The sequence below is a fragment of the Dermochelys coriacea genome, chromosome 10 (assembly GCF_009764565.3).
Source record: "Dermochelys coriacea isolate rDerCor1 chromosome 10, rDerCor1.pri.v4, whole genome shotgun sequence".
NCBI classification, from domain to species: Eukaryota; Metazoa; Chordata; order Testudines; family Dermochelyidae; genus Dermochelys; species Dermochelys coriacea.
The window spans coordinates 20665653-20681506 of record NC_050077.1 but is presented as its reverse complement, the minus strand read 5'-3'; the positions used below and the strand labels follow the sequence as shown (position 1 = coordinate 20681506).

Below are 15854 nucleotides of genomic sequence, written 5' to 3'. Positions count from 1 at the left end.
GCCTGGTCTACACTGCAGAGTTTTGTCACCAAAAGTTATATGCTTTAATTAAAACACTTTAATTAAACCGCCGTTGTATTTCACACAATGCTTCTTGTGTCAGCAGAGTGCATCCACAGAAGCAGATCTTGCATCAACACAGAGAGCAGTGCACTGTGAGTAGCTATCTCACTGTGCAATTGGCAGTGGGGTGTAGGGTTGCCAACCCTCCACGATTAGCCTGGAATCTCCAGGAATTAAAGATTAATCTTTACTTAAAGATTATGTGATGTCATGAAATCTCCAGGAATACATCCAACCAAAATTGGCAACCCTAGCGGGGTGCTTTGGTAAGAGCTTGCAATGCCTCATGGGGTAAGTACAGCGTCACATCATACAGGGTTCTCAATCCCATCGTTCCATTGGCATCCTACTGAATTGCCAGCCACTTTTCAACTGAAGCGGGGAAATGGGGGGAGAGTGTGTGACAGGGAGCGTGGGGGGGGGAGATGGAGACAGAGTGTGTGTGTTGGGAGAGTGGAAGTGTGTCGCATGCTGTCTCTAAGTTCATACAGCCACAAGAAGTAACCTATCCTGAGGCAAGGGGAGAGGGACACCCCTGACCTCAGCCCCTGCCTCCCTCTCTAGCTCTGTAAAGTACAGCAGTCTCTCTCTCTCTCACTCTCACACACACACAAACCTGCCTGCCCGCCTGCTTCTGTGTCAGAAGTGCAGGAGGGGTGCGGGGTACGGCAGGGGGTTCGGCTGTAGGAGGAGTTCGGGGGGTGGACTCTGGCCCGGCGCGCACCGGGGGCAGCTGGAACCAGGGGGGGCCCCCCACAGGGGTCTGTGAAATCCTAGCGGATCTTAAACATAAAAAAGAAGCTTACAAGAAGTGGAAGGTTGGACATATGACCAGGGAAGAGTATAAAAATATTGCTCGGGCATGTAGGAAAGATATCAGGAGGGCCAAATCGCACCTGGAGCTGCAGCTAGCAAGAGATGTCAAGAGTAACAAGAAGGGTTTCTTCAGGTATGTTGGCAACAAGAAGAAAGCCAAGGAAAGTGTGGGCCCCTTACTGAATGAGGGAGGCAAGCTAGTGACAGAGGATGTGGAAAAAGCTAATGTACTCAATGCTTTTTTTGCCTCTGTTTTCACTAACAAGGTCAGCTCCCAGACTGCTGTGCTGGGCATCACAAAATGGGGAAGAGATGGCCAGCCCTCTGTAGAGATAGAGGTGGTTAGGGACTATTTAGAAAAGCTGGACGTGCACAAGTCCATGGGGCCGGACGAATTGCATCCGAGAGTGCTGAGGGAATTGGCGGCTGTGATTGCAGAGCCCTTGGCCATTATCTTTGAAAACTCGTGGCGAACGGGGGAAGTCCCGGATGACTGGAAAAAGGCTAATGTAGTGCCCATCTTTAAAAAAGGGAAGAAGGAGGATCCTGGGAACTACAGGCCGGTCAGCCTCACCTCAGTCCCTGGAAAAATCATGGAGCAGGTCCTCAAAGAATCAATCCTGAAGCACTTAGAGGAGAGGAAAGTGATCAGGAACAATCAGCATGGATTCACCAAGGGAAGGTCATGCCTGACTAATCTAATCGCCTTTTATGATGAGATTACTGGTTCTGTGGATGAAGGGAAAGCAGTGGATGTATTGTTTCTTGACTTTAGCAAAGCTTTTGACACGGTCTCCCACAGCATTCTTGTCAGCAAGTTAAGGAAGTATGGGCTGGATGAATGCACTATAAGGTGGGTAGAAAGCTGGCTAGATTGTCGGGCTCAACGGGTAGTGATCAATGGCTCCATGTCTAGTTGGCAGCCGGTGTCAAGTGGAGTGCCCCAGGGGTCGGTCCTGGGGCCCGTTTTGTTCAATATCTTCATAAATGATCTGGAGGATGGTGTGGATTGCACTCTCAGCAAATTTGCGGATGATACTAAACTGGGAGGAGTGGTAGATACGCTGGAGGGGAGGGATAGGATACAGAAGGACCTAGACAAATTGGAAGATTGGGCCAAAAGAAATCTAATGAGGTTCAATAAGGATAAGTGCAGGGTCCTGCACTTAGGATGGAAGAATCCAATGCACCGCTACAGACTAGGGACCGAATGGCTCGGCAGCAGTTCTGCGGAAAAGGACCTAGGGGTGACAGTGGACGAGAAGCTGGATATGAGTCAGCAGTGTGCCCTTGTTGCCAAGAAGGCCAATGGCATTTTGGGATGTATAAGTAGGGGCATAGTGAGCAGATCGAGGGACGTGATCGTTCCCCTCTATTCACATCATACAGGGTTCTCAATCCCATCGTTCCATTGGCATCCTACTGAATTGCCAGCCACTTTTCAACTGAAGCGGGGAAATGGGGGGAGAGTGTGTGACAGGGAGCGTGGGGGGGGGGGAGATGGAGACAGAGTGTGTGTGTTGGGAGAGTGGAAGTGTGTCGCATGCTGTCTCTAAGTTCATACAGCCACAAGAAGTAACCTATCCTGAGGCAAGGGGAGAGGGACACCCCTGACCTCAGCCCCTGCCTCCCTCTCTAGCTCTGTAAAGTACAGCAGTCTCTCTCTCTCTCACTCTCACACACACACAAACCTGCCTGCCCGCCTGCTTCTGTGTCAGAAGTGCAGGAGGGGTGCGGGGTACGGCAGGGGGTTCGGCTGTAGGAGGAGTTCGGGGGGTGGACTCTGGCCCGGCGCGCACCGGGGGCAGCTGGAACCAGGGGGGGCCCCCCACAGGGGTCTGTGAAATCCTAGCGGATCTTAAACATAAAAAAGAAGCTTACAAGAAGTGGAAGGTTGGACATATGACCAGGGAAGAGTATAAAAATATTGCTCGGGCATGTAGGAAAGATATCAGGAGGGCCAAATCGCACCTGGAGCTGCAGCTAGCAAGAGATGTCAAGAGTAACAAGAAGGGTTTCTTCAGGTATGTTGGCAACAAGAAGAAAGCCAAGGAAAGTGTGGGCCCCTTACTGAATGAGGGAGGCAAGCTAGTGACAGAGGATGTGGAAAAAGCTAATGTACTCAATGCTTTTTTTGCCTCTGTTTTCACTAACAAGGTCAGCTCCCAGACTGCTGTGCTGGGCATCACAAAATGGGGAAGAGATGGCCAGCCCTCTGTAGAGATAGAGGTGGTTAGGGACTATTTAGAAAAGCTGGACGTGCACAAGTCCATGGGGCCGGACGAATTGCATCCGAGAGTGCTGAGGGAATTGGCGGCTGGGATTGCAGAGCCCTTGGCCATTATCTTTGAAAACTCGTGGCGAACGGGGGAAGTCCCGGATGACTGGAAAAAGGCTAATGTAGTGCCCATCTTTAAAAAAGGGAAGAAGGAGGATCCTGGGAACTACAGGCCGGTCAGCCTCACCTCAGTCCCTGGAAAAATCATGGAGCAGGTCCTCAAAGAATCAATCCTGAAGCACTTAGAGGAGAGGAAAGTGATCAGGAACAGTCAGCATGGATTCACCAAGGGAAGGTCATGCCTGACTAATCTAATCGCCTTTTATGATGAGATTACTGGTTCTGTGGATGAAGGGAAAGCAGTGGATGTATTGTTTCTTGACTTTAGCAAAGCTTTTGACACGGTCTCCCACAGCATTCTTGTCAGCAAGTTAAGGAAGTATGGGCTGGATGAATGCACTATAAGGTGGGTAGAAAGCTGGCTAGATTGTCGGGCTCAACGGGTAGTGATCAATGGCTCCATGTCTAGTTGGCAGCCGGTGTCAAGTGGAGTGCCCCAGGGGTCGGTCCTGGGGCCCGTTTTGTTCAATATCTTCATAAATGATCTGGAGGATGGTGTGGATTGCACTCTCAGCAAATTTGCGGATGATACTAAACTGGGAGGAGTGGTAGATACGCTGGAGGGGAGGGATAGGATACAGAAGGACCTAGACAAATTGGAAGATTGGGCCAAAAGAAATCTAATGAGGTTCAATAAGGATAAGTGCAGGGTCCTGCACTTAGGATGGAAGAATCCAATGCACCGCTACAGACTAGGGACCGAATGGCTCGGCAGCAGTTCTGCGGAAAAGGACCTAGGGGTGACAGTGGACGAGAAGCTGGATATGAGTCAGCAGTGTGCCCTTGTTGCCAAGAAGGCCAATGGCATTTTGGGATGTATAAGTAGGGGCATAGCGAGCAGATCGAGGGACGTGATCGTTCCCCTCTATTCGACACTGGTGAGGCCTCATCTGGAGTACTGTGTCCAGTTTTGGGCCCCACACTACAAGAAGGATGTGGATAAATTGGAAAGAGTACAGCGAAGGGCAACAAAAATGATTAGGGGTCTAGAGCACATGACTTACGAGGAGAGGCTGAGGGAGCTGGGATTGTTTAGTCTGCAGAAGAGAAGAATGAGGGGGGATTTGATAGCTGCTTTCAACTACCTGAAAGGGGGTTTCAAAGAGGATGGCTCTAGACTGTTCTCAATGGTAGCAGATGACAGAACGAGGAGTAATGGTCTCAAGTTGCAATGGGGGAGGTTTAGATTGGATATTAGGAAAAACTTTTTCACTAAGAGGGTGGTGAAACACTGGAATGCGTTACCTAGGGAGGTGGTAGAATCTCCTTCCTTAGAGGTTTTTAAGGTCAGGCTTGACAAAGCCCTGGCTAGGATGATTTAACTGGGACTTGGTCCTGCTTTGAGCAGGGGGTTGGACTAGATGACCTTCTGGGGTCCCTTCCAACCCTGATATTCTATGATTCTATGATTCTATGATTCTGTATGTTGCTCTAGCAGCACCTCCAGGCACCACCACCCCCGCGCAGCTCCCATTGGCTGGGAATGGGGAACCGCAGCCAATGGGAGCTTCGGGGGAGGTACCTGGAGGCACGGCCAGGGCAACACACAGACCCCTCTGCCCCCCCCCCCGGTCCCGGCTGCTTCCCGGACGGGCGAGGGGGCAGGCAGACAGGCAGGGAGCCTGCCCAGCTCCCGGTGCGCACCGGGCCAGGCCGGAGCCGCTCTAGGTAAACGCTGGGGGGGAGCGGGGGGGCCACAGGGAGCTGGCAGGCCGCAGAAAATAACCCCGCGGGCCGCATGTTTGAGATCCCTGATCTACACTGACGCTTCATCGCTTTAAGTTTGCCACAAAAAGCTCTATGCCTCTTATCGAGGTGGTTTTATTTTGTTGCCGAAACTGAAATTTTGTTGCTAAAAGTGACATTGCAGAGTGTACTTTTGTTGCCAAAAGCTGCCTTTTGGCGATAAAACTCTGCAGCGTAGAAAAGGCTTCAGTGACTTCAGGGATGAGGTCATGTTTTTTCAACTGTAATTCCTTTACTCAATATTTTGAAGAGGTTTAAGTCTCAATTCAGTTTTATTAAGTGATATTTTGATAAGTTTCTGTTTTGTTCACAAAAGTTTCAGAGACAGAGTTGGGAGAAAATATTTTCATTCTCTCAGCAGTAACTGATCAGTGTTAGCAATAATTAACACAATTAACACAATTATAATTAACACAATTCATTCCCCCCAGTTTTATTTTCTTTTTCTTGAAAGGCAAGAAGTCTTAAATTAACTTTCACTTTACAAGATGTAAGGTTGTATTCAAGCACTTAAAAAAATAAGCCAATCCTATTTCAATGTACCCAGAGTACAAATTTCCTATAGAATAATTTCTTTGGAAAGGTGAAACTGAAGTATTCTCAGCTCTAGAAGCACTAACATGTTGTTCAGAGTTTGAAACATCATGCAATGCACGAGGGCCTGCATTACAATGGAGTATTACTCTTCATGGTTTGTGTACCCAGGTGCTCCTTGAAGAGGGCAAACTATCGGCACATGTGTCCCATCAATGGCCCTGGCACAGTTTGGAAACCCTATTTTCTCATAGCCAGCAATTACTTCAGGAATATTTTTTATGTCCACCACCTTGGGAAAAACCACACACTTGAATGCCTCAGAAACCTCCACCACCGCTTTACCTACAGTCGATTTTCCAATACTAAACTGATTGGCAACAGACCTGTGGCAGTCTGGGGAGGCCAGCTTCCAGATAGTTATAGCGATCTGCTTCTGGACTGGCAAGGCCGCTCTCATGAGGATGTCTCTTTGCTGAGCGGGGAACGGTATGAGGGCAAGTTGCTCACAAAGCTCCAAAAATGTAGCTTTCTTCATACAAAAAATTTTTGAACCCCCGCTGGTCATCCAGGTCTGCATGGTGATGTGGTCCCAACAATCTGTGCTTGTGGCCCTTCTCCAGAAGTGCTAGTCTACACAGGAGGCAACAGTGGCTATACTGAGTGCCATGAGCAGCATTAGTCAAGTTCAAGTCTGCCATGTCCTCGTCAATCATTAGCTCTGTCATATGCGTTTGACAGGTCAGAAAATACTGCCAAACTGCCCACCAGCATTTCATGGAAGCAGTGTCCTGAAAGAGGTGCAAGAGCCAAGCAAAAGAAGTTCTTGAAATGGCAACTCCTCTATGTTGCTGGCTCCAGATGCTGGGACTGCTCAGCAGGATATATTGACAAGCTGTTCAAACTTCCTGTAATGGACAGTGAAGTTTTCCCATCTTGCACCATGGTCAAAGAGCTAAAGCAGGCTCATTCCAGGAGGGTCCTCGGGAGTCAAGGATATGGTTGGTTTGACTCGGGTCTGTGTGGCGCAGTGTGGACACCAGACCTGGGTTCAAGTTCAGGCTAGAAAATTCTTAACCTAGGGAGCACTGATTCGATTCCCACTAATCTTGGGTTTACACTGCAGACATAATCTGACTGCAGACATATTCTGACAGTCTTGGACAGTGTCTCTTATAATCTTTTCTATACGATTTACTACTATGATTTTTTTTAATTCATCTCAGTATAATATACTCTTAGCGTTTCAATTTCAATTATAATTTTAAGAAACCATTTTAAAGACACAGACTTGACTCTTTGACAATACTTGATTAGAATCATTTTCCAGCAACAGTGTTATATGCGCATTCTTTTCTAGTTACAATATAAAATCCCAGACAGCAGCAATTCAATTTATTCTGAACCTTTCACTGTGGATTCACAGTAACTCTAAATACACAGTGTTCCAAGGTCTACTGTATGTTTACCAAGACTTTTCTTTGGATACTCTTAGAACATAAAGAAGATTAATCACCACTAAACGATTAATCATTATGATAGAGTGGGGCAGCAAACGGAAATCATTTGTATGCAACAGTTTTTCTATCCCTGGTGAATACAGCTTTCACCGGAACGTCAGGAAAATGATAGCTGGAAGATTTCCAATTTTAAAACACAGAACTCTATTGCTCCAGCTGTCTGTATCTACGCTAGTTAAAAGACAAGATAGTAGCCTCATTAACCTCAATTTATGAGTGAATAATTTAAACATAAAAAGGATTGTTAAAGAAAATATTTTATCTCTGATTTAAGGTAACAAAAGCAGGGAAGTTAGTAGTTCATTCTTTTTTTCATCCCATTTTCCCTACACATTTGTAAGGGTCTCTACATTATGAAATCTTACAAAAACGTGCTGCCATCCTTTGGTGCATGTCAGTGAGGTAAGAGCAAAATCACCTTGAATATCTTTGTTTCAGTCATTTTAAGTTATAACAACTGTATTTTATGGGACTGAAGAAAAGAAAAGTTCTTCTTAGGCTCTCCAAAAGTTTTCCTACAGTTAAAGTGGCCTAGCTAGCGCACATTTGTTAGCCTTATGCTACACTTACAAAATCATACGAAGAAAAGGAGTACTTGTGGCACCTTAGAGACTAACAAATTTATTAGAGCATCCGATGAAGTGAGCTGTAGCTCACGAAAGCTTATGCTCTAATAAATTTGTTAGTCTCTAAGGTGCCACAAGTACTCCTTTTCTTTTTGAGAATACAGACTAACACGGCTGCTACTCTAAAATCATACGAGTGATCATCGTTATGCATTCTTAACATTGGAAAGCAAGGATCACATTAAAGGATCGTTCTTAAAAGTGGAATGAAAAATCAATAGCAATTTTCTAAAGAATGAAGGCTTGTAGCTGACTGGAGTCAAGGTGTAAAGATTAAGTGGTGTTCTTACAACACTGTTTCCATTCACAAATTTTTTTTTTGAAGCCACATAAACACTTGAAAAATTCTGTTACTTTTCTTAAATATTTATCTTATAGTATAGGGATAATCTTTTCAAATTAGCAATTGTGGCTTTTTACATGACAGAGTTTTCCATGTTCCTCTCTATATCTGAAAAGAGAAGCTACTTACCTGTATAGTTCTTCAAGATACGTACACATACATATTCCACTGATGGCGCACATGCACCCAAGATCAAAGCCTTTTGTCTAGCAGTGTCTATAGTAGCAGCGCATGTGCCCTAAGTGTATTCATACCCGACATAAAAGCCATAAAAGGATGGAACAGACCAAATGCCACTCAGTTTACTCTGCACAACAGAATCCAGGTGACACAGGAGTCTGAGGTAAAGGAGATGAGAGCAGGTAGTACAGTTACTTTACATGTAAGTAACTTCTTTCAAGTGATTGTCCATATACATATTCCACTTACAGTGACCCCCCTCTCCCCCCCAAGCAATGGACCAAATATAATAGAGTTGAGAGATTGAAGTCTTTGGAGGAGAACAGAGACTGACGTACAGACATTCCAAACATAGCATCTGGCTAGAAGCTTCAATGATAGCAGAGTGTTTCATAAAGGTGTGAATAGATCCCCAGGTGCTTGCTTTGCATATGTCCACAATAGAAACATTTTTTCAAAGATTCAGGCAGCCTTTGCAGCGTTTTGGTGGAGTGAGCTTTGAGAGAAATAGCAGGGGGATCTCCTCTGGTCACTTCATCACAGCTCTCACACAGTCAGATATCCATTTAGACAGGCTGAGATGAGATAGGATGAAAAGGAAACCTTTCTCCTTAGCCTTTTCCTTACAAATGTTTAGCTCAGGAAAAAGTATAAACAGGTGAATCTGCTGGTTTAGATAAAGGTCCATGACAATGTTTGGGAGAAACTTAGAATCTGTTCTAAGTAGGGCTGTCAAGCAATTACAAAAATTAATCACAATGAATTGCGCGATTAAAAAAATTAATCACGATTAATCACACTGTAAATAATAGGATACCATTTAAATAGTTCTGGATATTTTCTACATTTTCCAATATATTGAATTCACTTACAACACAGAATACAAAGTGTACAGCGCTCATTTTATATTTATTTTTGATTACAAATATTTTCACTGTAAAAAAACAAAAGAAAATTTTTTTCAATTCACCTCATACAAATACTGTAGTGCAATCTCTTTATCATGAAAGTTGAACTTACAAACGTAGAATTATGTACAAAAAATAACTGCATTCAAAAATAAAACAAAGTAAAACTTTAGAGCCTACAAGTCCACTCAGTCCTACTTCTTGTTCAGCCAATTGCTTAGACAAACAAGTTTCTTTACATTTGCAGAAGATAATGCTGCCTGCATCTTGTTTACAATGTCACCGAAAATGAGAACAAACATTCGCATGGAACTGTTGTAGCCAGCCACAAGATATTTATGTGCCAGATGCACTAAAGATTCGTATGTCTCTTCATGCTTCAACCACCATTCCAGAGGACACGTGTCCATGCTGATAATGGGTTCTGCTCAATAGCCAACCAAAGCAGTGCGGACTGATGCATGTTCATTTTCATCATCTGAGTCAGTCAGATGCCACCAGCAGAAGGTTGATTTTCTTTTTTGGTGGTTTGGGTTCTGTAGTTTGCGCATCTGAATGTTGCTCTTTTAAGACTTCTGAAAGCATGCGCTAGATCTTGTCCCTCTCAGATTTTGGAAGGCACTTCAGATTCTTAAACCTTGGGTCGAGTGCTGTAGCTATCTTTAGAAATATCACACTGGTACCTTTTTTGCATTTTGCAAAATCTGCAGTGAAAGTGTTCTTAAAACGATCATGTGCTGGGTCATCATCCGACACTGCTATAACATTAAATATATGGCTCAGGTCAGGGAAGTTCAAGATGGCAAATTAGTAGACAGGATGACATGTTCAGTAGGTTGGGGAACCAGAACTGTCTGGGCCAGAAAGTCATCTAGCTGTGATGTAGAAGAAGGAACCACAGTCTCACCTGGAGATCATATGGATAACACTGGGGCCCAACAAGTCAGCACAATGGGATGGGATCTCCTTGGCTAAATTGTCAGGTTGAGGAGAAGTCTGAGTACAGTTTTGCTCAAGAACTGCTTGAGTTGCTAATACAGTACAATGAGATGTTTTATGAGTCTGAGGTATCTCATGAAAAATCTCCTGTTCACATGAAACCCACAGACCCCCCAATAAGGCTACACAACCAGATAAGAATCTCATGGCCATATGATAAGTAACCATGGCTCAACCCTAGAACAATCATGTCCCTAGCATGTGTCAGGGAGGAGTCTCTGGTTTTCTTGAATGAGGCAGGAGAAGCAAGACGATACATACTTAGAAAGTACATTGGGGAGTATCCTACACTGTCATCAGATGCTGTTGAGGACAGTGATAAAAAGAAGCACTGTAAGACCATTGAAGAAACAAGTCTTGAAGGCTGAGAAATGGTGTGCATTGAAGTAGAAGTGCTAGGTACCACAGGTAGAGGTGGACCCAATACTGCAGGTATTAAACCAGTAGAAAGTAATAGGGATTGAGGCTCTGCAAGATCTGTAGATCCCCAGTACTGTATATGCTATCAGTATTGTACAGTGCAGCAAGGCCAGCAGTGGAGACTGGTGGAGTCAATGGTATCAAAGTATTCAGTATCAGACAAGACATTGACAGTGCCAAGGAAGCATCCTGAAAAGTTGATGGTACCAAGCTCTGAGATAAGAAGGGAGACTAAGACAGTACTTCAAGTGTCAGCTTTTTAATGTGCCATTTTTGTGCTGAAACTTAGGTACCAAAATGGGTTCGAGCTTCCCAATACTGGACCTGAAGACATAGCTGACTGGGCTGAGATGTTGTAGACTCCATGTTGAAAGGATCACTCAGACAGTCAGGTTGTTTGAGTGGGGGGGGGGGCGAGGGAGGAACAGTGATATGACACATGGTCCAAAGCCAGTCTCATTGTTCTCTCCATTAAAAGTATCTGGGGATGGGTCTCCCTGATATTTGAGTCAGAACTAGCCATCCTTGTACCAGGAAGAAAAATAATGGATTCTCCTGGTAAAATGGAAATCTAATGTGGAAAAACTATTACTATGGTGCCAACTGATAAAACTAACTATATCTGGGGATTAGGAAATATGTACAAAGAATGAAAGAGAGAACCACAGGTACATTTAGAATGGACAGCAAGCAGATCCGTCTCAAAGCCAGAAATGGTGACAAGAATTGAATGGTGGCTGGCCCACTCCATCCTTTTATGCCTTTGGTGCTGGGCACAAGGGCACTCAGGATGCATGCACAGACACAATTGACACTGCTGGCTGAAAGTCTCTGATTTGGGGCACATTCACACCATTAGTGTGTGTGTGTGTGTATATGTATGTATATATATAAAATCATTTCACTTCTCTGAACATATAAACGTGTATGATCCCTAATACAGTCTAACCAATGTCAGTTATTACTCTACCTCCTAAAGAACTGAAGTACAGTACCAAGCAAGCAGAACACTAAAGATTAGCTTCTAAGGATCTTGGTATCTTTTATTTAGTTACATGTAGTTTCCATTAGCATCCTGATCAAGATTACAGTTACTCAAACTACATTTAAAATGTATTTAACTGAACAAGGGAATAACTGAACTAAAGAACCACAGATATATTTTCTTTTAACATTCAACAGCTTATTTAAAATTCTTAAAAATCCTTCATTGTCCTCAGTTTATCACAGACAGGGGAATAAGCAGTCATGCCTAGTGGTTGGAGCAGTGGCAGTCAGAGCTGGAGTCAGCAACAAGTAGTCAGGAATTACAAATCAGAACCAAGGGTCAGAGTTGGAGTCAGGAATCAAGCAGGGAAGCAGGGCTGGAGTGGACTGGAGCAGATAGAAGCAGGGCTAGAACAAGGCCAGCAGATCAGCAATCAAAGCTGCAGGCATAAGTGTTCTGCAGCCAGAGACGTGTTACTGCTGCTGAGCTCAAATGCAGACTCATGGACTCCTTGCAGCCAACAGGGTGGGCCAGCCAATCAGGTGATTCTGCTGCAGCCCAGCCAGATTGAGCTGCCTAGCCCAAGGTTCCTGACAATGCCCAGAGGTGAAATCATTCAAGATTAAAACACAATGCTTCATTTCTCAAATAGTCACATTTTAATTTAAATTAAATAAAGTTAATTCTATATTTGTAAGTTTATGTACAAAAAATAAGCGCATTCAAAAATAAAACAATGTAAAACTTTAGAGCCTACAAGTCCACTCAGACCTACTTCAGCCAATCACTCAGCCAATTTTTCCCCTCTGCCACCCAGGAGTTCAGTCACAAATTTAATTAACACATTGTTTTTTAACTAGCATCATCAGCATGGAAGCATGTTCTCTGGAATGGTGGCTGAAGCATGATGGGCCATACGAATGTTTAGCATATCTGGCACATAAATACCTTGCAATGCCAACTACAAAAGTGCCATGCGAACACCTGTTCTCACTTTCAGGTGACATTGTAAATAAGAAGAAGGCATAATTATCTCCTGTAAATGTAAACAAACTTGATTGTCTTAGCGATTACCTGAACAATCAATAGGACTGAGTGAACTTGTAGGCTCTAAACTTTTACACTATTTTGTTTTTGAGTGCAGTTATGTAACAAAAAAAATCTACATTTGTAAGTTGCACTTTTGTGATAAAGAGACTGCAACACAGTACTTGTATGAGGCGAACTGAAAAATACTATTTCTTTTGACACTAACAAATTCAACAAATTCGTGGGCTGGAACCCACTTCATCAAATGCACTAAATTTGTTAGTCTCTAAGGTGCCTCAAGGACTCCTCATTGTTTTTGCTGATACAGACTAACACGGCTACCACTCAAACTATTTCTTTTGTTTATCATTTTAAAGTGCATATATTTGCAATCTAAAATGATCATTGTACACTTTGTATTCTGTGTTATAATAGAAATCAATATATTTGAAAATGTAGAAAAACATGCAAAAACATTTCAGACATTTCAATTGGTGTTCTATTGTTTAACTGTGTGATTAATGGCAATTCATTTTTTTAATTGTGATTAATTTTTTTGAGTTAATCATGTGAGTTAACTGTGATTAATCGACAGCCCTAATCAGAACCATAGTCTAGTCCAGGGGTGGCCAACCTGTGGCTGTGGAGCCACATGCTTCTCTTCAGAAGTTAATATGCGGCTCCTTGTATAGGCACCGACTCCAGGGCTGGAGCTATAGGCGCCAACTTTCCAATGTGCTGGGGGGTACTCACTGCTCAACCCCAGCTCTGTCACAGGCCCTGCCCCCACTCCACCCCTTCCCGCGCCCTCCCCTGAGCCTGCCATGCCCTCACTCCTCCCTCCCCCCCAAGCCTCCTGCATGCCAAGAAACAGCTGATTGCGAGGTGCTGGGAGTGGGATGGGGGAGCTGATGGGGGGGCTGCTGACATATTACTGTGGCTTTTTGGCAACATACAGTGTTAAATTCTGGCTCCTTCTCAGGCTCAGGTTGGCCACCCCTGCCCTAGTCCATGTCTCGCTGAGTGTCTTACAAGGTGTGAATTCCATAAGTCTTGGAGGAGCAAGGCACATATATTGTGTCCTATATTTCTTTTACCTACCAGCTGCAAATATACGAGTATGTATCTTTGCATGTCCCCAAAGACAGAAGTTTTTCCAACTTCTTTCTACTACAAAAGTAACTAAAACTAAACTTTGTGTCACTCCCAGGTACATTATAAAGATTATTATAAAATGAGTGGGAATATAAAATCAATTTGGGAGTAAAGAACTCAGTAAACACTGAATAGTGCCAAGGAGATTCAAAAAAAAGGCAGCTCTCAAGGTAGTGATATTATGGCACAAAGGCCACAGCAACTTCTTTAAATAAATGAACATCAACAATATAAACCAGTGACAGAGGCAAATGAATACAAGCTTTGTGGCAAAAGGCGGCTGTAGTCTCTCAGTCTAACTGTGGGCCACTTTGTACCATCTGGCCCATCCCAAGGTGAAAACAGCTATACAGCCAGCCCTAAATGTGTGGCTTCCACCAAGCTATGCTCCTTCCCTTGAGATGGTTAGAGCCATCAGTGAGATACAATCCAAATAGGCTGCCATAAAGTCTCTCTGTACCAGCCACATCTGAATCCCACAATTCCAGGAGACGTAAACCCCCTACCACCTACTGCACTGCCCTAAACAGCTCAATACATGAGCTGAGGGGGGAGAAAAAGGTCATTGAGGTTCTCCCCCCTCAACTCATCCTAAGGCTACATTTTACACTTGGAGCTGGGGGTATGATTCCTAGCTCATGTACATACACTCACATTAGCTCTCATCTAAACTAGCACATTAAAAATAGTAGTGTAGCCACGGTAGCACATAAAGCAACGGAACAGGCTAGTTCCCCCAAGGACAAACTCGCCCTGAACCCTGTGGGTACATAGTCAGGGCTGTGCCACCACTGCCCATGCTCCTGCAGTACTACTATTTTTAGTGTGCAACCTCAGATGAGAGCTAGCATGAATATGTGTACACAAGCTAAGAATCACACCCCGAGCTCATAGTGTGGACAGACCCAGAATGGGAGACTGAGACAGTTCCCCCACTCACTGAAAATATGAGTATTCATTACAGGAACAATCTTTGGAACTGTTATTCACAAGGTTATGACTGATTAATGAGCATCAGGAGCCCCTGACATTCATTCAAGGAAATCTTCAGCAAACCCAATCCACGTGACCACTGTCCCACCAGTCTGAGGGTCTGTGTGGAGGCCAGAGAGGCTGAAGGCGGGACAGTAGCATACATTCTCACAGATGCAAAAACTCTAAAAATGTATTAAAGCTTAGCTTGCCTGATGCAGACTGCAAATTCTATTTTTATTCAAATTAAAGAATTAAGGTTACAAATAAACAAATCAATTATATACTCATGCTGTGAGAGTAACTACTACTTAACCTAAAGAGACACATGAATTAACCAAGTCTGTTTGTTACTCAACTCTTTTTTCTATGGTTCTGGAATAATAAATAGCAACCTGACAGCTCACCTTCCCAAATCTCATCCAGAAACACATTATAACCTTATAATTCTAGGCACAGAAACTATAAACGGTTTAATTTAACTATATCCAATTGCTAGAATGCTTACTAAGCAATACAAATGGGTTTTAATAATCCATATTATAATCATATTTTTCTGAAAAAGCATGTTTATTCTTTGCTATATCATAGCCTAAGGAAACTGAATATAAAAAAATTACTTGAGATATACTTTTACCTTCCCAGAAACCTGCAGAACCCATTTCTACGTCTCTGTTTTATTTTAAGTGAATTTTAGTCCTTTTAAAAGAAGCTGACTTGACAACATTGGAGAATGACCTCTAATTTATACACAGAACACATATATAAGAATTAGCAATGAAGATCTTGCCACAATACTGTGACTCCAGGGAAAAGACAGTAAAAAAAAAAAAAAAAAAAAAAAAGATATTCTTACTAAATTTCACTTACAATTCCGAAGTCCATCTACAATTCTAGAATACCTCAGTGTTTCTACTAAAATGAGCAGCCATAAAATACTTAGTATTGACATTTAAATCATTAGGCTTCAGAGTTACCGCAACACTGAGCTCTTGCTCCTTGGAGCTATTGTTTCCGTCTTTCTGCAGACTCACTGGCCTATTTACATTAGACAAGTTTAGATCTCTAGGTTTGGTCATATCACCACACTACAACTCCACTGCTGGAAAAACATTTTAATATATCCACAACAAGCACATTCCACAGCCATTCTTGTA

The 15854-nt window shown here is 43.5% G+C and overlaps 1 protein-coding gene across 1 annotated transcript in view; it reads right to left on the bottom strand.

Annotated features, from left to right (window-relative positions):
* Positions 1–15854, bottom strand: part of SNX29 (sorting nexin 29) — a 477394-nt gene that overhangs the window by 304473 nt on the left and 157067 nt on the right. Inside the window, 1 exon segment of the mRNA XM_043494140.1 lies at positions 11681–11690. Coding sequence (XP_043350075.1) covers positions 11681–11690 — 10 coding nt within the window.